At 30.5% G+C, this 23,408-nt stretch overlaps 2 protein-coding genes across 2 annotated transcripts; both read left to right on the top strand.

Annotated features, from left to right (window-relative positions):
* Positions 1-1,868: 1,868 nt before the first annotated feature.
* On the top strand, positions 1,869-2,800 carry LOC129909606 (uncharacterized). The gene is made up of 3 exons (XM_055986680.1): positions 1,869-1,925; positions 1,997-2,452; positions 2,522-2,800. The coding sequence occupies exons 1-3, from the start codon at positions 1,869-1,871 to the stop codon at positions 2,798-2,800; spliced, it is 792 nt and encodes a 263-aa protein (XP_055842655.1).
* Positions 2,801-13,965: 11,165 nt separating this feature from the next.
* LOC129910680 (dynein regulatory complex subunit 4) lies at positions 13,966-20,245 on the top strand. Its single transcript, XM_055988146.1, has 4 exons — positions 13,966-13,997; positions 15,711-15,875; positions 16,074-16,377; positions 19,285-20,245. Exons 2-4 carry the CDS (start codon positions 15,740-15,742, stop codon positions 20,192-20,194), a joined length of 1,350 nt encoding a protein of 449 aa, XP_055844121.1. The 5' UTR covers positions 13,966-13,997; positions 15,711-15,739; the 3' UTR covers positions 20,195-20,245.
* Positions 20,246-23,408: the final 3,163 nt, after the last annotated feature.

Raw genomic sequence — 23,408 nt, 5'->3', positions numbered from 1 at the left:
AGAAATCAAATATAATACTTGGTTTTGTGTAAACGATCATTTAAAAAAGTCAGTTAAAAAAACAGATTTTTTTCACTACTTTGAAATTCCTTAAAAATATCAAATTTTCCATAATTTTGTTCAACAAAAAGGTTTAACATTAGAGTAACTTTTACCATAAGAGCAAGTACGTGCGAACTCAGTCGTGGATTTTATTTATTAATATCCTGGGGTGGAATCGAATTTTTGATTTTTGGATATACCGGCTAGCTAAAACCCTAGACCCAAAGTAAATGTTATAAGCCACGCCGGCCGCCCGACTAACAAATTTGCTCCTATAAAGCTTTACAGTTGTAAATGTAGCTCCTGTAAAGCTTTATAGAAGGGTTAATGTTTTGCAACCACACATATAGAATAGAAATTTTGGGGGGAGTGGAAAAGGAGAATGATCGACAAGCTTCCGAAAAATAGTGACATGATGAAGTAACGCATAAAAGAATGTTTTGAGCCACATTTGATAATTCACCTCGTGCTCATCGACTTCGAGGAGGCTTTTGACAGCTTCAACGGGGATTTTATTTTGCTTGCTTACCTGGGAGGAAGGGTATTCCGGATATGCTCATTCCTACATATTATAAAACCAACATATGACGGGTTAAAATACCACGTTTTGGAAAAAAAAAACAAAGATTATCACCCTTGGAACACATCCATCATCTCAAATAAATATTTTTTACTGCTGGCCGTTAGAGAAAGCAAAGTGTTTCCAATATTTCTATCGAAGGCAGAACCAATCAAGACATCGAAAGATTTATCGAGAAGGCAAAAATCAGGAATTGTTTCCATAATGTTTATCGTTCTGATGGCCACAGTTATTATTCATCTCCAGAGAACTGTATCCTTGTCGAAGGGGTTTTCAAAGCTATCAGTAATAAAAATTAACTCATCCCCCATTGCAACTTCTTCCTTATTTGGTATTCGCACTTTCAATTCCTTTTCTATCCACTTCTTTTCATCTTTACTATAAATCGATTCGAAATGCTTGGAAAATAACCAAATCTCCCATTACAATCGTGGAGTCACCTCGTGATCTAGGACTTTTATATGATCGGGAACTTAATGTCCTGCCACACATAAACGGAATTGTACTTCAATCCAACTCTTTGTATACAGGGTGACTCACAGTCACCGCCCCAAATGAAAACCATGGATTCCTGAGGTCATTTTAAGTCGAAAAACTTAATAGGTAATTTTTTCGTTTCGTCCCGTTTTCGAGTTATCACGGTTTTTATGAATTTTCCTCTTTTTTCCCTTAACTAGCTTTATCTTTGCCAAAATACTTCTGATTTGGAATTTATTACAATTACAAGTTTGTACCAAAACATTTTTTTTCCCGCAGAGCAGCGTCACGAGTAACGATTCAACTTTGTTCCTTGGTGGGCACATTGCTGTGGCTAAAACTCTTAAAGAAAAAGATCTTTTAAATACTAAGTGTGATAGATTTTTTTCCTTCGATATTTTATCCCCACTTCATTGCATTACTTTCCCATCTCAAGGTTAGTCACAATTAATTCGATCGAAACACTTTAAGCGGAAGATAACGTCCGGAAACACTAAATTATCTTTAAGTGGGGGATTTTTTTTTTCTCGCTAAAGTTAGCAAACAAAGTCACCTTCTTTATTTGAAGTGGTATGTTTTTTGGAACAAAAGCTTTTTTTATAATTACTATTTCACAGAATTTTATGATAAAGACATTAATCTTTTGATTCTTTTATATCTTGAAAATATTGGTAAAAAAGCTTTTATTAATTTTTCAAATTCATATAAATAAGTAAGTCAGAAAAGAATTATTTTCATTCAGTGTTTTTCGGGATTTACCATCAATATCATGAATTCGATAGTCTTTTTAGTTGTTTTAGCAATTTTTGTTAGCACAAGTTCAGCGGTAATTAAAAATATTGAAATTGTTAAAAAGAAATTGTAGGTACAATGAAATATTATAAATTTATTTTTAAGGCAAACTTAACAGTTGCAAGTTCAAACGAAGAATATACTGCCCTTTGGAACAGGAAGTTCCAGAATGATATCTACGTTGCTGACATGAAAATCGAATGCGTCGATGGACGTGGTGCCGACAGTATTCGAGTGATGAAAGATCAACAAGAAGAAATTTTGAAAGAAATCAAACGCTATCAAGATAGTCTTGTTCCAGTTGAGGCTTTGAGTTTAATTCGAAAACATTGTGTTCAGAAATACAAAACAATGCTGGTAACATACGAAACAGCTCAAGCACAATTTGCAACATGCATAGCAACAGCACAATCAAGGGTAAATACATTAACAACAACAGCTAAAAATACTGTGGCAGCCGCAAAAGCATCAGCTAATACCAATTTACCAAGAGCTATTGTTAGTTGCAATACAACTTACTTTAGTAATCCACAGAAACACGAAGAATGTGTTATAAATAATGTAAGTTTAACATAGAAATAACCTTTAGATAAAAGTTCTTCTATTAACAAAAGTTCTCTTTTTTCTTAGATTGATTCTTATGCTAATTCTATTCAAACAAATATGAGAAATATTGACAAAAATCTAGATGCTAGTTTGTGTACTTCGACTGATCTTGCTCGTGATGCTATTCAATGTGCATTTGGAATTGAACGTAATGTTTTATTGACAATTGGCAAAGTGACAACTTTAATTGATAGTTGTATGAAGGAAACGGAAACGATTTGTCCGTGTGCAAAGAATTTAATGGTTGAAAGTGTAACACCAAGTGTTGCAAAACTTTTGGCAGGAAATGTTACTCGAACGTAGAAAATGGTACCTTGAATTAGTATTTAATAATGAAGTTTATTTATTTTTTTTTCCTTAATTTTAAAACAAATAAAAAATTGAAAAAAAACAAATTAAAACCAATTGTGTTTTTTTTTTTTTTTTAAGATTGAAAATAATAGAAACTCTGTAATTGTTCTTAACAGCTTCTCACGTGTTTAGAAACAAATTTGGTTTGTGTTGACTTAGCTAATTTTTGGTTTGTGTTTTTTCTTTTAATATTGATCGCAAATATTTATTCGAAAAATGTATTTACTTTTTAAAAGAATTTATACAGCGGAATTCGTTTAAGTTGGTAGGTATGTTTCAAAATCTTGTGTTTTACCCATGGAAGCTCTTCTTCTATGAATACAGCAAAAGCTTTTAAAATTTGGGTTTTAAAGTGGTTTGTTTATATTTCTTTCTATTCATTTCAAACAAAAACGAAAAGAAATTTTTTCAAGGACGTTTTCAGTCAAAAGACTCGTTTGGCAAAGTTTTGGAATCAAAATAATAGACAAAGCAAGGACTTTCGATTTGCGTATTAGCTTATTAGATTAGAGTTTAAAAATGATATCAAATGAAAGATAAGATAATACTCAAATTTAGAAAATATAAATAGCACCTTTAAAATATTGTCTTGAATGTGGCAATCCTATTAAAATAGTATTGGAGTCTGAATCCTGGACATCTGGTGCAAAAGACAAAACCGTTCAATAGTTTACTACCCTAAATTGCTGATTTTATAAAATATGAGCTGTGTTAAGTTCGACTAAGCCTTTAAGATGAAATTGCAATCGATATCACACTGCACTGCTATATGGTAACCCTATTTAAAAATTAAAATTGTCGCCAGAAAAAATTTGTCATATCCTTGTAGTTTAATCCAAGAACGACATTTTTTAAAATGGCAAACAAAAGCCTTAACACAGAATAATGATAATAATTTAAGGAATTTATGTCTACAAATATGGCAACCTAATTCAAATGATAAAAAATAAAAAATAAAAAAAACAATAGTAAAAAAGAATAATGTAGGTATTATACACTAGCCCAAAAAATTAGGGGAACAAAAAAAATCGGGATTTTTTTTTGTGATTTTCAATGGGCTGTATCTCAGTAAAAAATGATCGCATCATGACAAAATAAAAATCATGTGAAAGCTCTATTCTTCTGGTTTTAGGATTAAATATTAAAATATTTTCTTTTTTAACGGTAAAATAGCTAAATCGTTCGAACTCTTCAAAAACCAAAATTTTCCATTTTTTTTTTATTTTTACTTTTTTTTTAAGAAAGTGTGAAAATTTTTTCTGGTAAAATGATTATTATTTTTAGAAAGGCTATTTATTTGGCTTTAAGATTCATTTTGTTTTAAGCTTTTACGATTTTTTTTAGACTGCAATATCAGTCATCAAACCAAAAACCATACTTTTGACTTTGACTATCAATATCTCAACAACGGATCACTGTACAGAATATTCAAGTACATATTTAAAAACTTCATTCAATTCTCTACAAAGGAATTAAGTTTGCTTTGTTAAACAAAATGTTTTCTTAATTTTGAGATTTATTTAGAAAAGCTATCAAAATAGGGATTTTTACGGTTTTTTAGAAAATGTACCGCTATTTTATTTCTATGGGTGATAAGAATAAACTGAGGCTTAATTATTGAAGTTTAAAATATTTGAAATTAATTTGCAAAGTTACAGATTTATTCATCGAACAGTTTTTCTGTTGTGAGCGTTTGAACTTTTGAGATGAAATAAAACACCATATTTCTGCAGGTCTAAATGACTTACTTCTTTGAACTTTTTTATGAGCAAAATCAAATTCTTTGGAGTTTATTTGAACATTTTATTGATAAATATCGTTTAAATTTAAGATGAACCAAGGAAAAATTAAAAGTTTTTTGTTCCCTTAATTTTTTCGCCTAGTGTCTCCATTAAAAATTAAAAAAAAACTGTCAAATCGCATACAAATTTTAAAATTTTATTTTTTAAATGGCGACTAGAAATTTAATGGAGTGTGGATAAAGGCGTTCCTGGAACACTTTCATCATTCCAAAACTGAAATGACTTAAAATAACATTAAAAACAGTTATTTTTATTTATTTTCCTAACACCACTTAAATACAATATTTTTCATTAATTTGCAAATGAATATAACCATCATTCCGGGAACGCTTGTTTTGGAATATAGTTACATTTTTTTTGTGATTGTATGATCAAAAACCGAAACCACTTAAAAAAAAAACTATTTTTTTCTATTATGGGAAATGCCACATTTCCAGGAACGCTACCCTAACAAAGTATGGCTGAAAAATAAAATTTTAATGAATGCATAAAAAAGATTTTATTTAAAGAATTTGGTTCTTGAATGTTTATATGAAGTCATATTTGATTTATTAAATGATACTATATTTCTAGATCTCTACAGTAGTCGTTTTGAAAACATCTCCAACATTTCGGAGAAAGTTCGTCTGGTATTATGATGTTTTTGGGAAAATGTTTTTTATTTTTTAAGCTCAACATTTTTTGGTGATTTTATGCCTTAATGTTTCCTCTTTATCCTTTTAGGCTTTATATCTATCTATAAGGCTTCTTTCTCGCAGATCGTTTGATCAAAGCTTTGTTAAAGCTATGCCAGAGAGGCAGTGTTAACTTATCTTTATAATTTAATTCGGGTTGATATCTAACCCTGAGAGCCCCGAACTCAAAATCGTTTACTCTTAAACCTTCTAGTTGAAATCCTTAAACAATGATGTTCTGTATTACCCGTATGTTCAATGTAACATTTTTACATTTTTCTGCTGATTCAAATTTTAAAGCAAATTTTTGAAGAGAAAACAAAATAACTCTACAATCAAAACAACTGAAATTATTGAATAGAAAAAAGGTAAGACCTAAGGCGTAGAAGGTATTCAATAACAAAAACAGAAGTTTTAAAACAATTACTAACAGTCAACACTAACAAACCAATTTTTCTAGGAATTACAATTCATTTGTTTTGTATGCTATTCACACAACAACTGTTTTCATCCACGCGCAGTTTAGGACAATAAATCTCTGCAAACAAAGTTTTTTAACAGAATTACATTTTTTAGTTATTTTTCGTTCCAATTGTTGTTTATTATTCCGATTGTTGTTTACCAAAGGAAAACAAATTCAAATAAGAATAAATAAATTACGTTATCTTTGTTACCAAGCAAATTCGATGTCACAAATACTCTGAAATTCCGAACATGAAGCTTTTTACTTGAGAAAATTTAAGAAAACCGAATTGTCTAGGTGCTGAGAGCTAATTTTGGAAATGAAGTTAATTTATTTGTTTTTTAAATTAGCTTCTACGGTCTTAAACAAATTCATGTGCACATACGCTTGATGTGAAAGTTTAAGCACTCATAAAATGTTATAGGAGCAGGAATTCAATGATAAAAGATTAAAAAAAGAAGGGGTCCTAAGTAACTTCCTTGGGGAACACCAGATTTTAATGAAAAGTTATCAGAAAGCATGTTATTAATGTCAATAGGAAAATAACCTCATTTAAGAAAAAATTCTTTAGTTTTTTTATTTCGTTTTTTAAAGTGAAATAAAACCAACTGAAAATTTGTACTTATTTCACTTTTAAAAACCATTCGGAATTCATGTCTTAATTTTTCATTCTTGACTCAAAGTTATCGAAAAAATTCAACGATTTTCTTTTAATAACTTTTCATTTCATTTTAATATTTATTACTTTTTTTTTAATTTATAGTTCTGGTTTTTCATAACTTCGGTTTTTCATAACTATGTCGCGCATAACTCTGGTATTCATAACTCCTTCACTATTTATTTATTAAACACGTGCACAAATTTTTTGTATTATATTTTCTCAACAGAAACATTTTACCATGTCATTTTTATTATTTCTGTGAATAGCATTAAATTTGTTCTGCTTCGCTTGCAACAATAAATACATCGAGTCTACTTGATTACCAGCATTTCGATTTGTTATGACACACAGAACACAAGAGTATCACCCTTATTCCTCCTAGCTACCAACTTGTCAATTGTGGTAACCAACCAACCCTCCAGCCAACTTTGTTTGATCGATAAATCATAATAAAATAAATAATAAACAAAATTTTTGTTGACACTTTTTCAAATCAAATATCAAATCAAAGTTGTTCAGTTGTCATTGAACCATTTTATTTTTATTTGCATTTAAAAAACAGTTTTTAAATTCTTCAACTTTCTTCTGAAATTCTGAATAATGGTAAGTGTTACAAAATCACAAAAAATATCAAATAAAACTCTTGGAAGAAATATTCCAAGCCTCTTCCCTATATTCCTGGTGCATCTTTAACACTCTTACCTCTATAATATCCCTCCCAACTGTCTGCCTCCTTATTCCTTGAGGAACACACAATCTTTTGCATTCGCGTTTTGTGTATATTTAGCAAACGAAACTATGCACAAATCTGGTGGCAATTTTTCAAAAAATATCATTTCTTCTCAAAATGTGCAGGACGATACCAAAAGCAAGCAAGCAAATTCTGGATTTAGCTTCTCTCGCACTATGGGACTCTGAAGCCCATATCCCCGACGGATCCACAGTTCGGGGGGAGATTTTGTGTTGTGAATAATTTGCAGTCATAAAATATGCAATAAGCCAACAGATGTTGCGAAATTGTTTTGAAAGCCGCCATCACATTATTTAAACCCGTTTGTTGTTTGTGTTTTTCTGTGCCATTGGCAATGGGTATAGCAGCCAAAATGGCACCCGCCTCCGGTCAGGCGGCGGCAGTATTTTTGTTGTTGTTGTTGAAAGGTTAAAAAAAAAGAGTAATAGGTACCTCTTTCAACAGAGCCAGAAAGCCACACTAGTTCACAAGGAAAAAGCCCTTTTTTAAAGTGATGAAAACTGCGCTGAAAATCGCATTCAAGCGTGGTGCAATATTTTCCGCAAAATTTAATGTGTTTCATCAACACACAACAGACAAGTCAATTTTTCGCCGGCCAGCGCAATTTGGTGTTGAATTTTTTTATTTTCATTTTTATTTAAGCCATTTTTTCGCTAACTTTTGTCACTTGGGGTCAATGTGAGGTATCCAACAGGGCAGCAGGCTTTTTTTTTAAAACATGACTCCGTTTATTTATCAAAAACAATTAATGCAATCGATATAGTGTAGTTGTGCCGATTTTCAGTAAAACCACTTAAATTTGGGGTAACTATAGGTATAAGCCTGGTTAACTGCGGCAACCTTCCATCACAGCACCCGGCCAACAACACCAAGAAGTGGTTATTGACCGATAAACATTTACATCATAAATATGGGGAGATCTCGATGGGATGGGGGGTCCCTGAGCCAGACTCCATTACTTGCTGTAGTTAAATAACAACAACAATGACGACGACAGAAATATCGTGGCGAGTGCAAGGACATATTAACGGTGTTTAAAATATGCTCCCACATATATTTTTTTGTTTTTTTGTGTTGCGTTTTCAACCCGCTCGGCACTTTGCCTTTTGCATGCACACAATTTTTGAGGGTAATAAATCGCAATTGGTGGCGGTTGGAGTGGAAGTGACGGATGGAATAAATATTTATTATGAAAACACAAAATGTTCAATATTTAATGCGAATACTTTTTTTATTGGGCAATTAATTTAAAAAAATAAAATAATAATAAAATTTTTAAAAAAGTTCAATTCAGTTATAAGCGAAACTGGATGATGTGTGGGATTTTTTTTTAGAGCAAGTTAAAGCTGTGGCAATGATGGTTTTTGGTGCGCCTTGAAAATTTTATTCACATAAATTGTACCTAAATAATAAAGATACAGAAGAATGGACTAATTGTTTTCTAAAATTGGTTCGATTCTATGCATTTAATTTTTCAGAAAATGCATTTATTACTTACATATAATTAAGTTTGAGCAATAATAAATAAATTAATTTTGAATGGATTGTAAGATTTGTATTTACAATTACTAGCCGACCCCGCCCTCGAAATTCGAGCGCCAATTTCTTTATTTGCAACAACTTTAAACACAATTATACCAAAATAGTTTCATTATTTTGAGTATTTGTTGTTGCGATCAACTACACTTTTTGAAGACAAAATACACAGGTATATATAATATACCTACTTTTTGATATTTTTTAAACCTGATTTAGATATTGTTGAACTACGTTTTAACTGCACTCAACTACGTAAAAAAAGTATCGAAAAAGAAAATGCAAAGTGTATTCGCCTTAATGCATTGTGTTTGCACCTTGCATTTGCGATTCAATTCAACCTGTTTCATGTTCCATTCATTCAAAGTCCATCATTCAATCATTCAACTTCCACCAACTTCACTCAAATTTGTCATTCACATCATTGTATACTTTGTAGGTTCTCGTCTTAGCTTAGCTTGTAGAAGTTTAAATTTCCGGAAGGGAGAGGGCGTTATTTATCGCACTTCCAGTTTGGAATGATATTTGTGGTAAGGTTTCCATTAAAATTGTAATGAATGCGTTCAGATACTTATTAATGATTAAAGATAGGTTCACATTTATTAAAGGTGCGTTCACAACAACTTCGCGCAACAAAGTTTTTTTTCATGTTAAAGCCATAACTACCATGACCTAAAAAGTGAAAAAGTGGGAAATTTACAAAATTAAATTCTAGCAATATTTGTTTTTGTAAAAATTTTTGGAAAAAAATACCAAAAATTTTTTTGGAAACCAAAAAATAAGCTTTTTGCATCATTATTTTTTATTTTGTCGTCGTAAAAACTGTCATAAAATGAGTTTGAAATCTATCACTTTTTGACTTTTCGCAAAAAGTTGCCGTTGTAGTTATACTTTTAAAGCCTTAAGGCTTAACAATGACCTAAAAGGTGAAAAAGTGGAAAATTTACAAAAGTTAAAAAATTTGTTTTTGAAAAAAACTACAAAAATTGTTTTTCAAACGAAAAAATAAGCTTTCTGCTGGAAGGTATAAGGAAGAAAAAAGACGTTTTTGTTAGTTTTCCCTGAACCTCATAAGAAAAACGCTATGCCATGCGGCGATAAAATATTAGTGACTTTTATTCAAAAATGTAAACGTCAAGAAGTGAAAACTTGGTAAAATGGTAAAGGAACTGTCAAAGTCAGCTATTACATTAAGCCTCAAGAGGCTTGACTCTTTTTTCGAATTTTCTTTTGATACACAGCCACACAAAAAAAATAAAAGTTCTGACCTGGAGTTGCGACTAAGTTTTTCATATAGTTTTTCAGTTTTTGGGTGGCTGAAACCGAATCCGGAGTCCGTTTTTCCCCCATCACGTCAGGTTTTCGAGATAACCTCAAAAAATGTCACGAAAACAAAAAAAAAATTTTCTCTGATCTGGATGTGCAAATATGTTAAGCATATAGTTTTTGGACCGTTGAATCTAGATTCGAAGTCAATTTTGCCCTATCACTTCAGGTTTCTGAGATATCCTCAAAAAAATGTCAAAACCAAAAAAACCAAATTTCTTATCTGGGGTTGTGTCTAGGTTTTTCATATAGTTTTTGGGTTGCTAAAACCGAATTCGAACTCTATTTTTCCGTATCACGTCAGGTTTTTGAGATATCCTCAAAAAATGTCAGATTTTTTGAGTTTAGACATTTTTTGAGGATATTTCAAAAACCTGACGTGATACGCCAAAATAGACTTCAGATTCGATTTCAGCGACCCAAAAACTATATGAAAAATTGAGTCGCAACCCCAGGTAAAAACTTTTGTTTTTTTGGTTTTGACATTTTTTTGAGGATATCCCAGAAACCTGACGTGATAGGGCAAAATTGACTTTGAATCTGGATTCAGTGATCCAAAAACTATATGATTAACATATTCGCACATCCAGATCAGAGAAACAAATGTTTTGTTTTCGTGACATTTTATGAGGTTATCTCGAAAACCTGACGTGATGGAGCAAAACGGACTTCGGATTCGGTTTCAGCGACCCAAAAACTATATGAAAAATTTAGTCGCAATCCCAGGTCAGAACTTTTATATTTTTTTGTGTGGCTGCCCTACTAACAATTTTGCTTCTATAATGCTTTAAAGAAGCAACAATTGCATCTGTAAAGCTTTATAGAACCAAAATTGTTTGTCGGGTGTGTAATCATTCTGTGAGGCGCGTACTATTACACGATGCCTCTTGAGTCAAGGACTCAAATTTGACATTTATCTTTTGAATTAAAATGTCATGAATGACATTTCATTCCAGTCGATTGGAAATTTTCCAATAGAATTCCAGTTGTTTTTGTTTTTGTTTTTTTTTTTATTTTGTATCGAATTTTAATTTGTTTAATTTCGTTATTTCGGTTAATAAAAAGTAAAAAAAAATGTGATTCTGCACATCTACGCGTCATTCTCTTTCGTTCCGTGTATAATTTATGCCCCTTCGGTTTTTGGGGGCCCGGTAATTTGTACCACAAAAACTATGCTCGCCGTTTAATTATATGATTAGATATTTTAAAAAATTGTACAAAAATAAATATTTTATGTGTTTAACCAAACACTTCTAATACACTTAAAAAAAAATAATTTTTATAAATAATTTGTAGGTACACAAAACATTTTATTTTTTGCAAATTTCAAATTGATGCAAAAATTTTTGCATTAAACAAATATGTACGAAAATTGTAATAAAAACTACACCGTAAACGTAGACAATAGATTTTTCTAGACTATTGAGCCAAGGTAAAGTGAGTCCAAACACAAATATTTTTAAAACTTTTAGTCTATTAAAAATTAATCTGAGGTTGAATCCTTATTTGAATCCTTTTTATAAAAAAAATGGAATGATTTAATTCCTTCATTATTAAGTTTTTTTCCAAGATCTTATGAATGTATGTTCACGGACCTTCCAAATGCCAGTTTTGGAAAAGTTAAAATCGTCATGGTCGAAAAACAAAAGTATTTTGGTATATAATTTTAATATTAATTAAAAACTGAATTTTGTAAAAAAATGATCTTCTCGAATTACAAAAAATGTGTTTTTTTTTTTTCAAAAATTAATTTTTCGAAATCGGAGCCTTTATTTTTTTTTTTTTGTTTAAAGTGCTGATAAATAACTACATGGTTTTTTTTTATTTATTTATAAAAAAAAGTCTAACGATTCTGATTTTTTTTAAAGAAATAATTTAAGTCCAACAAATTAATTACTGTAGCAATGTAACAATCTCTCTAATATTAAAGCTTTTTATTGAACAAAATTAATTTTTATAATAAACACCGTTTTAAATGATCTTTTACACAAAACTAAGTATGCCATTTGATTTCTTGTGTATAAGAGAATTTTTAAGCTAGAACTACCTCGAAACACAAAGTCAAAGAAAGTATAAAAAGTAAACAAAAGTACAAAATAACAAAAACAATTTTATTGATGTGACATTTAAAAATTAAAATTATTTGAAAAATTAGAAACTTTTTTATACTTTTTTCACTTTGTGTTTCTATGTAGTTCAGGCTTTAAAAAAAAAATTCGAATATCGTCAGAACCGTTTTTTAAAAAAATAATTTTTTATGTGTAAAAAATTTTCCAACATTTTCAAAAAAAAAAAGTTGGAATGCTATTTTTAAGAAAATATTATTGAACACATAAAAACGAAGTTTCAGTAAAATTCATCAATTCATCAAATTATCAAAAAAAATTTTGAAATATTTTTAAAAAATCCGAAAATGTGTACCTATTTTAAAAACTCTTATATAACGTGTATTTTAAAATTTCTGTATAAAAATTTTGGTTGATATCTGCTTTGTCATTTACGAGAATTCATAAATAAAAAAAAAACTGTTCTATGGCAGGACAGTGTTAATAACGGTACAAAAAATATTTTTCTTATTTCAATAGGAAGCTCTTATGTATAACACTAAGCAGATAAATTTTAATCAAAATCGTTAGAGCCGTTTTTGAAATAAATTAACTTTTCTATTTCTGTTATATGACAGGTACCGTTATTTTTGGTCCTAAAAATAAAATCAATTTGTCCTCTCTAGGGAATCACCCAAAACTATTTACTACGGAGTTTAAATCAAATCGCACCAGTAGTTTAGGCCATAGCTCGAGGTACATATGTACATACTGACAGACAGACAGAATTGCCGGACCCACTTTTATGGCATTCTCCATCCAATTGTTATCTCGAGTTCGATTTTTTTAACGAATCGCAAGTAAAAATATCAATTTTACGAAAAAAAATTGGCTAAAATGTTAAAAAAAAATTAATTTCTGGTTACCTGTCTAAAATAACTTCAAAACAGTATAAAAACAAATTTTAAGGAAAAAATATTTTTTTTGTCGATTGGCCACGGTTTTCTTTTTGTTTTTTTTTTTTTTTAAGTCCGTAATAGAAGAAATCAGACGAATTTTTTTTTGGAAATAAAAAAAAACTTGTTTTACTTTTAATGTTGGTACTCAATACTCAATACAAATTATTTTTTTAAACCCGTGAAAAAATAGTCTTATGTTTGATTTTTTCTTATCGAAATGAATTGAACTATTTACCCACTATTCACAATTAAGTATTGGATGCCGTCAGCCTGTTTTCTTTAATAATAAAAATTATGATTTTATATTTCGTCGCCCTAGTATAATTGCAGTGCCGTATACGCCAAATTGCATTTTTTGAACTAGGTATGCAGTCTTATGTTTTCGAAGTTGCTCTTCTCAAATCTGCATTCCGGTTTTTTCTATCTTTTTTCGTTGCCGAGATATTCACTATTGTTTTGACAAAAACAAGAAATTTTGGAATTGATGTCAAATTTTTCATGCAATGTATGAAAATTTTGAGAACTGTTTTGACGTACGTTATGTTTTTTTGACGTACGTGCGTATGAATAAAAGAAACTTCTGATTTTCATGGCGTATACGGCAAACTCATTTTAGACAAAAATTTAAATATTTTAAAAACTAAACAAATTGCAGATGTCCAATAACATGTATATAAAAGACACATTTTAGTTATATATCATATACTAAAATATCAAAAAATACCAGCAGTTAGTTCTTTCGCAATTATCTTCCGAACATTTAAATGCGATTTCCCAAAAATGTAAAAATGGCGTATACGGCACTTCAATACTAGGGCGACGATTTGTTTTCAAAAAGAATGGAAAATTAAAACTATACCAAATGTTAACATGTTTTTTTCTTGCTTATTTTTAGCCTCCGAAAAAAGGGAAAAAAGGAAAGAAGGGTCCAAGTAAGTATAAAATTAAACATTTTAATTATATACGTAGGTATAGATACTAGCAGGTTTTCGTTTGAAGAATAATATATAATATGATGAGCTTTTTAGCCTCAACAAGTTTAAGAAAAAAAGTTTAATGGCAGTTTAGTGAATCACACTATTTTAGTCAACAAAAATGAGCATCTCTAACTCCAAAATATCCTTCCATTTAATTCATTATTTTTATTTCTCTCCCAGTTCGAAGAACATTGTTGCTAAATGTATTTTGATATCTTCCTTATACTATAAAAAAAGCATTCTCATTTATAACAAACGGTCATTAAATTCACTTATAAGCACGCATCGTACAAAACTTCATTACCTCAATTAAATCTTCTTTTTTTTAAATCTCCTTCTTTCGTACCCTGTTGACGCTCGAATTGGTACATACCATTCAGTGGTAGTGGGAGAAAAAGACACTAAATGAAACCTCGTCGGTCGTCGCCAAGAGATATTGAAACAAAACTTTTACGTCCCATCATAATTGTCAGAGCTAAAAGAAGGGTACCTATTATATTTCTGGGCATAGCATATAGTGACCATTATAGTTTTTAGCATCATGACCAACTTGCTAGCGGCTACCTCAACCACGTATTTCAACTATTACACACAGCAACCTGCAACGGTCAAGGGGGACACGTTGCAAGTTGCTGGGACACTAAGCACAGATAGAAACAAAATTATAACGACAAAGTGAGAGTCCGGCGAGTTGCAATTGGACCAAAACAGAAGGTAATTAAATGATGCATCTTACTGCCCAGCCACGGATCGTCTAAAAAGCTAAGGACTGACTCCTTTTTTACTACAAAATCCGAGGGGACTTTCAATTTGATGGAAAAAAAAGAACTCTGAATGTGTGCACTCGTATGCGTAAAAACACCGGACTACTTCTTTTTGGAATAAAAGTCTGGGGGAAATGAACATTTTAATGGTTGTCCTCGTACTTCCGGTCGTATCCTTGCGTCGTGTCGTTACGGTAACATTTTGAAATTCCCAGCGAAATTTAACGCTAAATTTAACAATAAACCAAGGACGATATTGTGTTTTGTGTGTGCTTGAAATTTTTGATTTGTATTTTTGTTGTATGTTGTGTGCGAGTAAAGCACGAAAAACAAAAAGGAAATTAAATTTTGTTTCAAATTAATTTAGTCAGTTTTAGAAAGTTTTTAGTCAGTAACGCGAATGGCTTACAAAAATTCGTCCACTTTTATCTTTTTTTTGACGTCGAAAATCCTTACAAAGTGATTTCATGTTAATTCAAATACAACGGATGTAGTTAGTCCTTTTTAAAGATCTATCCAAAACGTTCGATGAAAACATCAAAGCTTCAATTAAATGCATTAAATTGAATAATCCAATAAATCAATTAAAAGGATATACGTAAACCTACTTAAGGCACCATACCCAAATGCAATAAACTAATCTTTTGAGAAGAGAGATTCTCCTCTCTTATGATGATGTTCTAAAATATTTCTACAATAGAATCTCAGTTTCATTCAATTAAAATTCGAAATTCAATTGATTATCCTTGCAGCAGTATTATAGACCAATAGCAGTTTATATAGATTGTGCTCACTTTGCAAATACTTACTCTTCTTGTGTTTTAAGTTCAAAACCACTATAATACTTATACCATTTTACATGATGTCTCTTCTATTTCCTTTTCCCATCTCAACATTTATATAGACCTTATTGATGGAGTGGACACATCCACCATGAATCGAGACCAACTTGAGGCGTTTGCCTTGAGGCTAAAAGCTGAAATGGAACGTGAACGAGAGGAAAGGAACTTCTTTCAATTGGAACGGGATAAAATACGAACATTCTGGGAAATCACCCGAGAGCAATTAGGTAATTTAATTGTCACAAAATAAGTCTTAAGTGAATTTTGTATCTATATTATTATTTGCTACAACACACACAAAGGCTAATTAAATATTGAGTCTTTCTCGAAATGATGGAAGGAAACAATTTGATTAACGTTTTCTTGATTTCGAGATTTTTAAATTGGTATCTTTTGTTGTTGTTCTTTTTTATTGATTTGGTTAGAGGAAGCTAAAGCTGAAATACGTAATATGGATCGAGAAGTTCAAAATGCTCAAGAGAAAGCCGAAAATGAAATTAGACATGTTGTACAACAAATGAAACATTTGCAATATGAGAATCATACGAAAATTGGTGAAGTTAGGGCTGAAGCGATGACACAATTGAAGTTGGCTCAAGAGGAACATGTGAAACAGGAACAAGAGCTATTGGAGGATAAACGTGAGCTGAAGAATTTATTACGTGAAAAGGATGAAACTACGGAGTTACAGTTGCAGCAATTGAAAATGAAGAATAATGAGGAAATATGGTAAGATAGTAATCATTGGGGATATGCAAATAATGGTACTCAATGTACTACAACTAACTGATAGTTAACGAAAAATTTGATTAGACCCTCATATGACAAGCGTTTAATGCAATGATCAAAACAGATTTTTTCATAACGGCTCTCAGCGACCCTATCTTAAATGAATGAAAACTTCTCAAAAATATATGAAGACAATACCCAGAATCGATTAAATTGATGGCCAAGTGGTTTGACAAGGCATCAATTGTAGATAAAATATTGAGTAAATAGCAAGTTTCAGGATTAGAGAAAAATAAATCAGAAAAAATTGTTCAATAGAAAATGTTCCACAATCCACATACGCCACAGTGACCGTTTAAGTTTTAACTTTACAAATTAATACCACAACGAAAAAAGGTGATCTTTTTTGGGATTCCCTAGCATTTTAAATCCGGTTATGATTGCTTGGGGGCAAACTGATGAAACTTCAATTTTTTTCATTAAAACCAACAATAAGTTTGTAGAGTGCTGAATAGATATTTTTTTTCAAAAAATAAACAGTGTTCAACAATTATTTTACATAGCTTCTTTTTCATTATTTGCCTCTATTAATAACTCAATGTAAAAAGAATCAAATTCTTGTTAAAAGGTGGCTTTTGGGATACACCGTAACCGACGTACCTTCATTAATTTTTTTATTTGAGGAATTTTAATTTAGCCTTAAATGATTCAAAAATCAAAATTTGGAATAAATTTCCAATCTTTTCGTAAAATTTAATTTTTTAATCAATTATTTTGATGGGTCAGTGAATTTTTTTCCAAATTTTGTTTTTAGATTCTTATTAATAATTGCCTAAATAGTGGAGTAACTAAAGCTGAAAAAATGGAAATATTAGAGAACCCGGCCGAACAGCTCCGATTTTGATGTTATTTTTTTTTTAACATCAGTATTTCAAAATACTTAAACTTTTATAGGTTAAAAATTACCGATGTTGTGGTATTGTTTTTTTTTTTAATTTGATTAAAAATTTTTGTGAACAAAAAATATTGTTTTCGAAAATTTTGCTCAAGTTTCTAATATATGATTGAATATTTGATCACAAAGTCAACACCTACAATATTTAAATACACATTCTTAAGCTAGAAGCTTATTTCTATTTTTAAAAAAATTGAAATTAAGTAAATTGAATTAAGTGTTTTTGAAAAATTGGTGCTCAAACTCAGAATTTTGTAAAAAATATTTGTTGAAAAAACTTAAACATTTCTTTTTTTTAATTTCGTAATAAAATATGAAATTATTTTAACCAAATTTTTGACCATATTTATTGTTTAAAAAAAGGCAAATGTCAAAAAAAAATAAAAAGCATTTCATTTTCAAAAAAACTTTTTTTAATAGAAGTTTTTGAAAAAAAATTATAACTTATTTTTTTTTTTTTTCAAAGTCCAACATTTTAATTAAAGTTATTATTTCTACATTCAACAGCCTTTATTTTTGAAAGTTAAATAGAGAAAGTTTGAAGGTCTTGTTTGTCAAAGTCTTAGAGAAAATCAATTATTCCAATAAAAAAATTCAGTTTTTATAAAAAAAATCCAATGAAATTCAAATAATTTTTAAACCATAATATATATTTACCTTTTCCTCTTCTGAATTTAACTAACAATATTTATATTATGACCAAAAAAGTTTTCAAGATAAATTAATATTTTATTACGAAAAAGTTTGACCCTAATAATTTGTTATTCCACTAAAAAATGTATTATCATTTACCTACCTATTACCTATTTTAGTTTTTTTTTCAAATTTTTTTGCAATATTTTCAAAAAAAAAGAAATAGAAAAAAGTGGTTTTTGAAACTGCTGTAACGATTTTGATTAATTTTTATCAATCAAATTATATTATGTACCTACTTTGTATGGAGATTTGAACAATTTCAGAACTTCTTTCTATATTGACTTGCATCGCACAGCACAATGGTGCCATTTATATGGAAGAGCGAAAAAAACTCGTGAGATCTAGACTATGAATTAAATTTGGCAAACATCACACTTTGAAAACAAAAGTAGCACTGAAAAAAACTTATTTTGAGGTATGAACGGCACTATGATCCTTTTGCTACTGGGCAACCATAAAAACTTAGCTAAAAAAATTCTGAAAACACTTGTTGCTTTTGGTACAGTTGAAGTATTGGTTCCTAACTCATAAAATACAAGCAAGTATTTGGCAATCTGTCTAAATGCTAAAAAAAAAAACATTAAAAACGGTTTTCAACCAGAATGTGTCACATTTTGAAGGCTTAATTACGCATTAAATTTTAGCTTAGCATCTATGTCGGCGCAATATCGGCTGTCTCTAAAATAGGGCCAAATCCTTGGCAACACTTACCTATGCTTTTTTAAATCAAACAAGCTTCATTTTGTCGGAAAAACGATTTTTAATAATTATAATTATAGAGTACCTGAATATATACATAATACCAGTTTTTTTTTTTCTTCAATTTTTTAATTTGTCTATTTTTTATTATTTGAATTCACTATATTCTCAAATTAATCCTACAATAGGGCGAACTTAAACAAACATAATCCCTTCCAGAACATTATTCAACTTTATAAAATCGTCTCATCTCTATTTATTAATGGCTCATATTACAACAACTAGACGAAAACATCCCTTTGAACAATTAAAAACTTTAAACTATCATCACAGTCAAAAACAAAAAAAAATCCCTGCACAAAATTACACAGCAAAGTTTACAAGAAATGATAATAAAGTGCGCACCATACTGTTTTTCTTGCAATCGTCCCTGATGATACCGCTTCTTCTCCACTTCTTCCTTTATTCCTTTTAAAAGTTTAAATTACTACCCCCTTTTTTAAATTATATGACCAGAAATTGATATTCTCATTATTATATATTTTGGTTCGTTTCAGTGAAATAACATCACGTTTTGAAGCCGAAGCAAAAGATATGGTTCGTTTGCATCAAGAAAAAATGCAACAACTTCGCCATGACCTAGACATTAAATATCAAATGGAAATGTTTGAAGTTGAAGAACGTAAAGATGCTCAAATTCAAAAACTTAACGAAGCTCATGATGTTGCTTTCAATGATATGAAAAATTATTATAATGATATTACACTTAACAATCTTTCGCTGATAAGCAGCCTTAAAGAACAAATGGAAGAACTTCGAAAACAATCCGAACGTAGTGAAAGGCTTTATTCCGAAACGTTATCAGAAAACAAGAAACTCACAGAACCACTCAATCAAGCTCGTTCGGAATTGGTTGAATTGCGACGCAAGCTCGAACACTATGACAGAGATCGTAACCAATTGTCAAGGCTTAAGAAGGGCAATGCCTCAGCTGAGAAACAATTGACTCAACTTAAATGGGAGACTGAGGCTTTAATCATGCGCAATGATACTCTTGTCGAAGAACGTGAAAAATTGAAAGGAAAGTTCGAAGAAATCGTAGTCGAACTACAGCAGAAGACCAGTCTTCGAAATGTGGTTTTGGAAAGAAAGATTTCACAGCTTGAAAAAGATGCTGAAAAACGTGAAGCTTTACTCAACGAAACAATTGCTGCTTCTGGTTTGAGCCCAGAGAATATGAAATACAAGATTGACAGTTTGTTAAAATCAAAGAACAACACAATTCAGGAGTTGAGGTACGAATTGGCACGTGTTTGTAAGGCACACGATGATTTATTGGCAACGTACGAAGCTAAATTGACACAATTCGGAATACCAAAAGATGAGATGGGTTTTGAGCCATTACGAACCGCGGGCAAGATTAAATTTGGCTCTGGTCCTGCTGGGCTAGTGGCAAAAAATCAATAACAACCAGAGATGAAGTGATGTAGTGTGTGAATGCAGAGAGAGAGACTACCAATTGGCCTTTGGTTTGCTAGTGGAAGGAAGGTTTGGGGATGGTTATAAAGAGCATGATTTTGTCTGGTTGTGAAACTATGAATGCGAGAGGACAAAGTATGAAATAAATTTTTGTAGTCAGTTTTTTTTTTTCTTATTCTCTTTTCAAAATTCTTTTTTTTGTGTGTGTGTTATTCCTTTGTTTTCCAGACACTGGTTTTGATTTGATTTAAATGGTAGATTATGTCTGCTAGGCTGAGAAATAAGGAAGTGCATTAGAAAAGGAGCCAGTGTTTTTGCAGACTACTTGCGACAGGAGAAAGTAAATTTTAAATTAAAAGAAGATATCTTACAGGAAACTTTAAGAAAAGAAGGTAAAAATGGAGTGTTTTAAGGTTTCTATGGATGCGTGTTTTAATGTTAGTATGTGTTAGAATTCAATAAGTAAGTTATTAAAAGTGAATTCGATATCAAGATTCATAGACTTTTTTAAATGTATTTGTTTTTGAATTTCTCGATTTTATAAAAGAATTATGTTTATTTTATAGAAAAGCATAGCTCGACGAGAAAAAATGCAAAAAAAACTAATTAGTTTATCTTGTTAAATCAATCTAGGTAGCGATCTAGGCCTTCTATCAATGTGGACATGAAATCTAAACAAGGATCATCAACATATAAATTAATTAGAGAGTTCTCCAAAAAGTGAACTGGTTTTTTTAAGCAAACCAAAAACTTTTCAAACCCACTTAAATTAACTTGAAAAAATGTTACGCATACGCCACAGTGGCTGTTTCAATTCAAATTTTAAATATTCAGTCTTATTGTGATTTACAACTGTCAATCGATAGTTGATATATACTAAAATTTGGAATTTTTAAATCTAATTTCTAGGAAAACTGGTCAACTTCTTAATGGAATTTTGTTATTAGGTTTCATTTTACAACGGTTAGGACCATTTCTTTGTTTAAAAAAAACGCGAGAATATTAAAATTATGTCTGTTAGAAACCGCGAAAGCCTTAAAAGTTATATGATAGTTGTAAATCGCAAAAAGGTATTACAAAATTTTCTACCTTTGCAAGAAAACATTAAACCAATCGGGCTTTGTTATGAGCTAGAGTGTCAAACAAACAACTGGATTTCAAAATTTGTATTACAAAACCGTCAAGAAAATTGATATTGATTGTTATGTGGTGTTGCACTTATTCCTTGTCAGAAAAAATAAATTCTTTTCGAATAAATAAATTTGAAAAATTCGGAAAAAAAACTGTTCCTAACACGAAATATGTACACATGTGTTTTTCGTTCATTAATGAAATATTAAAATTCATGTACGTTCCAGGGATAAATGTAAAATAATGTTAAAAAGATCCGATGCGTTGTTTGCTCAGGGATGGCATGTCGAAAACCTTGACATTTTCGATATGTCCAATATTTTTGGACTTGTGGTAGACTACACAAATAAAATTAAGTAGTGTAATTGTAAAATTAGGGATTTTTTTAAAAGTGAATATAAGCAAGAAATACTCCATAAGAATACAGCAAACTTATTTCTGATTTTTCGAATAAAAGCAATATAAGAAGAATAAGATTAAAATTATAAGGTTTTTATTATGGCACTCTGTTTGTAGTCTTCTTTTCGGACGTCTTACCATGGTTTTAATACCAAATGCAAAAATACAAAAACAAAAAAAAAACTTTTTTTTCAGTTTTTAGCTTATACAAGTTAAACCAGTTATAAAAAATTCAAATTTGAAAGTCTGTAATTCCAAAAACTACTTGAAATAAATCACTACAAAACAAAAATTCTAAGAAGTACATATGGCAAAATTATATGGCATTTGGGCCAAAGGCTTATAGCCTTAGACTGGTTACAAAATTGAAGTGTTCCGCATACGAAGTACATATGTGACTTCTTTTGTTTTGAAATCTTAATCATATGTAGAAAGCGCATTTAAAATTTTAAATTTTACAGCGATGGACTACAAACTCAGAGGCTCTGGATTCAAATCCAGTCTCCACAACCCACACATTTTTTTTCAAGGTTACTGACTTTTGCCAGGAAAAAAGAAACAAAAATATACATATACACTCCGCTTCAACTGAATAAGCACACAAATTTTCAAAGCTATTTTGTCCATTTTTTCCTAAGATTGATCTTTCATGTAACATTTGATGATGTTTACAGTTAGCTTACGATGTTGAGAAACCAAATCGGAAAGACTAATTCTCAAAGTACCGCTATTTTTTTTCGTGTTCGCTTACAAAGCGTCCCATATGGAAAAATGCAGTTTTTTTTTGCGTCAACTGAATAGACACACGGTCTTTCAAAGTCAATATCTTCGCTGTTTATGAGAGTTTTGTGGTGTTTGGCATACCAAATCAAAGGTTGAAATGTTCTCAGTGAGATTTTGTCATTTAATTAAAATTTAAAAAAAAGTAGTAGATTAAAAGCTTTGAATACTGTCGACAGAGCTAAAATTAATTTGTTAACGGAACAAGAACTGACCGGGTCTGCTATAGCTACCAAAATTGATCGGAGTTTTAGTGTGTTGCCTATTCGTACCTCAAAAATAAAACTTCGTACAGGAAAAATATGAATTAAGGTAAAAAACGGCAAAAATAGCAGTTAATCGACGAGAAATTTTGAGATTTGCCTCCAATTCATTTGACTCTGGGGCAAAAATCAAACAAAAAGCTGGTGTTTCTGCAAGTGTTTCAACACTCCGCAGAGTAATTAACAGCACGGATCATTTTAACCCATTAAAAGTCCAAAAGAAACCAACTTTAAACAAGCAACAAAAAGGTATTCGTTTAGAATTTTCTAGACTCCATATGAGCTGGAAAAATGAGTGACGCAAAGTGGTTTTTTTTCATTTGAAAAAGGTCAATTTTGATGGCCCCGATGACTTCAATTATGAATCCATCAAAATTGACCTTTTTCAAATGAAAAAAAACCACTTTGCGTCACTCATTTTTCCAGCTCATATGGAGTCTAGAAAATTCTAAACGAATACCTTTTTGTTGCTTGTTTAAAGTTGGTTTCTTTTGGACTTTTAATGGGTTAAAATGATCCGTGCTGTTAATTACTCTGCGGAGTGTTGAAACACTTGCAGAAACACCAGCTTTTTGTTTGATTTTTGCCCCAGAGTCAAATGAATTGGAGGCAAATCTCAAAATTTCTCG

Source organism: Episyrphus balteatus, chromosome 2 (assembly GCF_945859705.1).
Source record: "Episyrphus balteatus chromosome 2, idEpiBalt1.1, whole genome shotgun sequence".
In the NCBI taxonomy this organism is placed as follows: Eukaryota; Metazoa; Arthropoda; class Insecta; order Diptera; family Syrphidae; genus Episyrphus; species Episyrphus balteatus.
The sequence above is the reverse complement of the archived record's forward strand: the minus strand, read 5'-3'. Positions and strand labels throughout refer to the sequence as shown.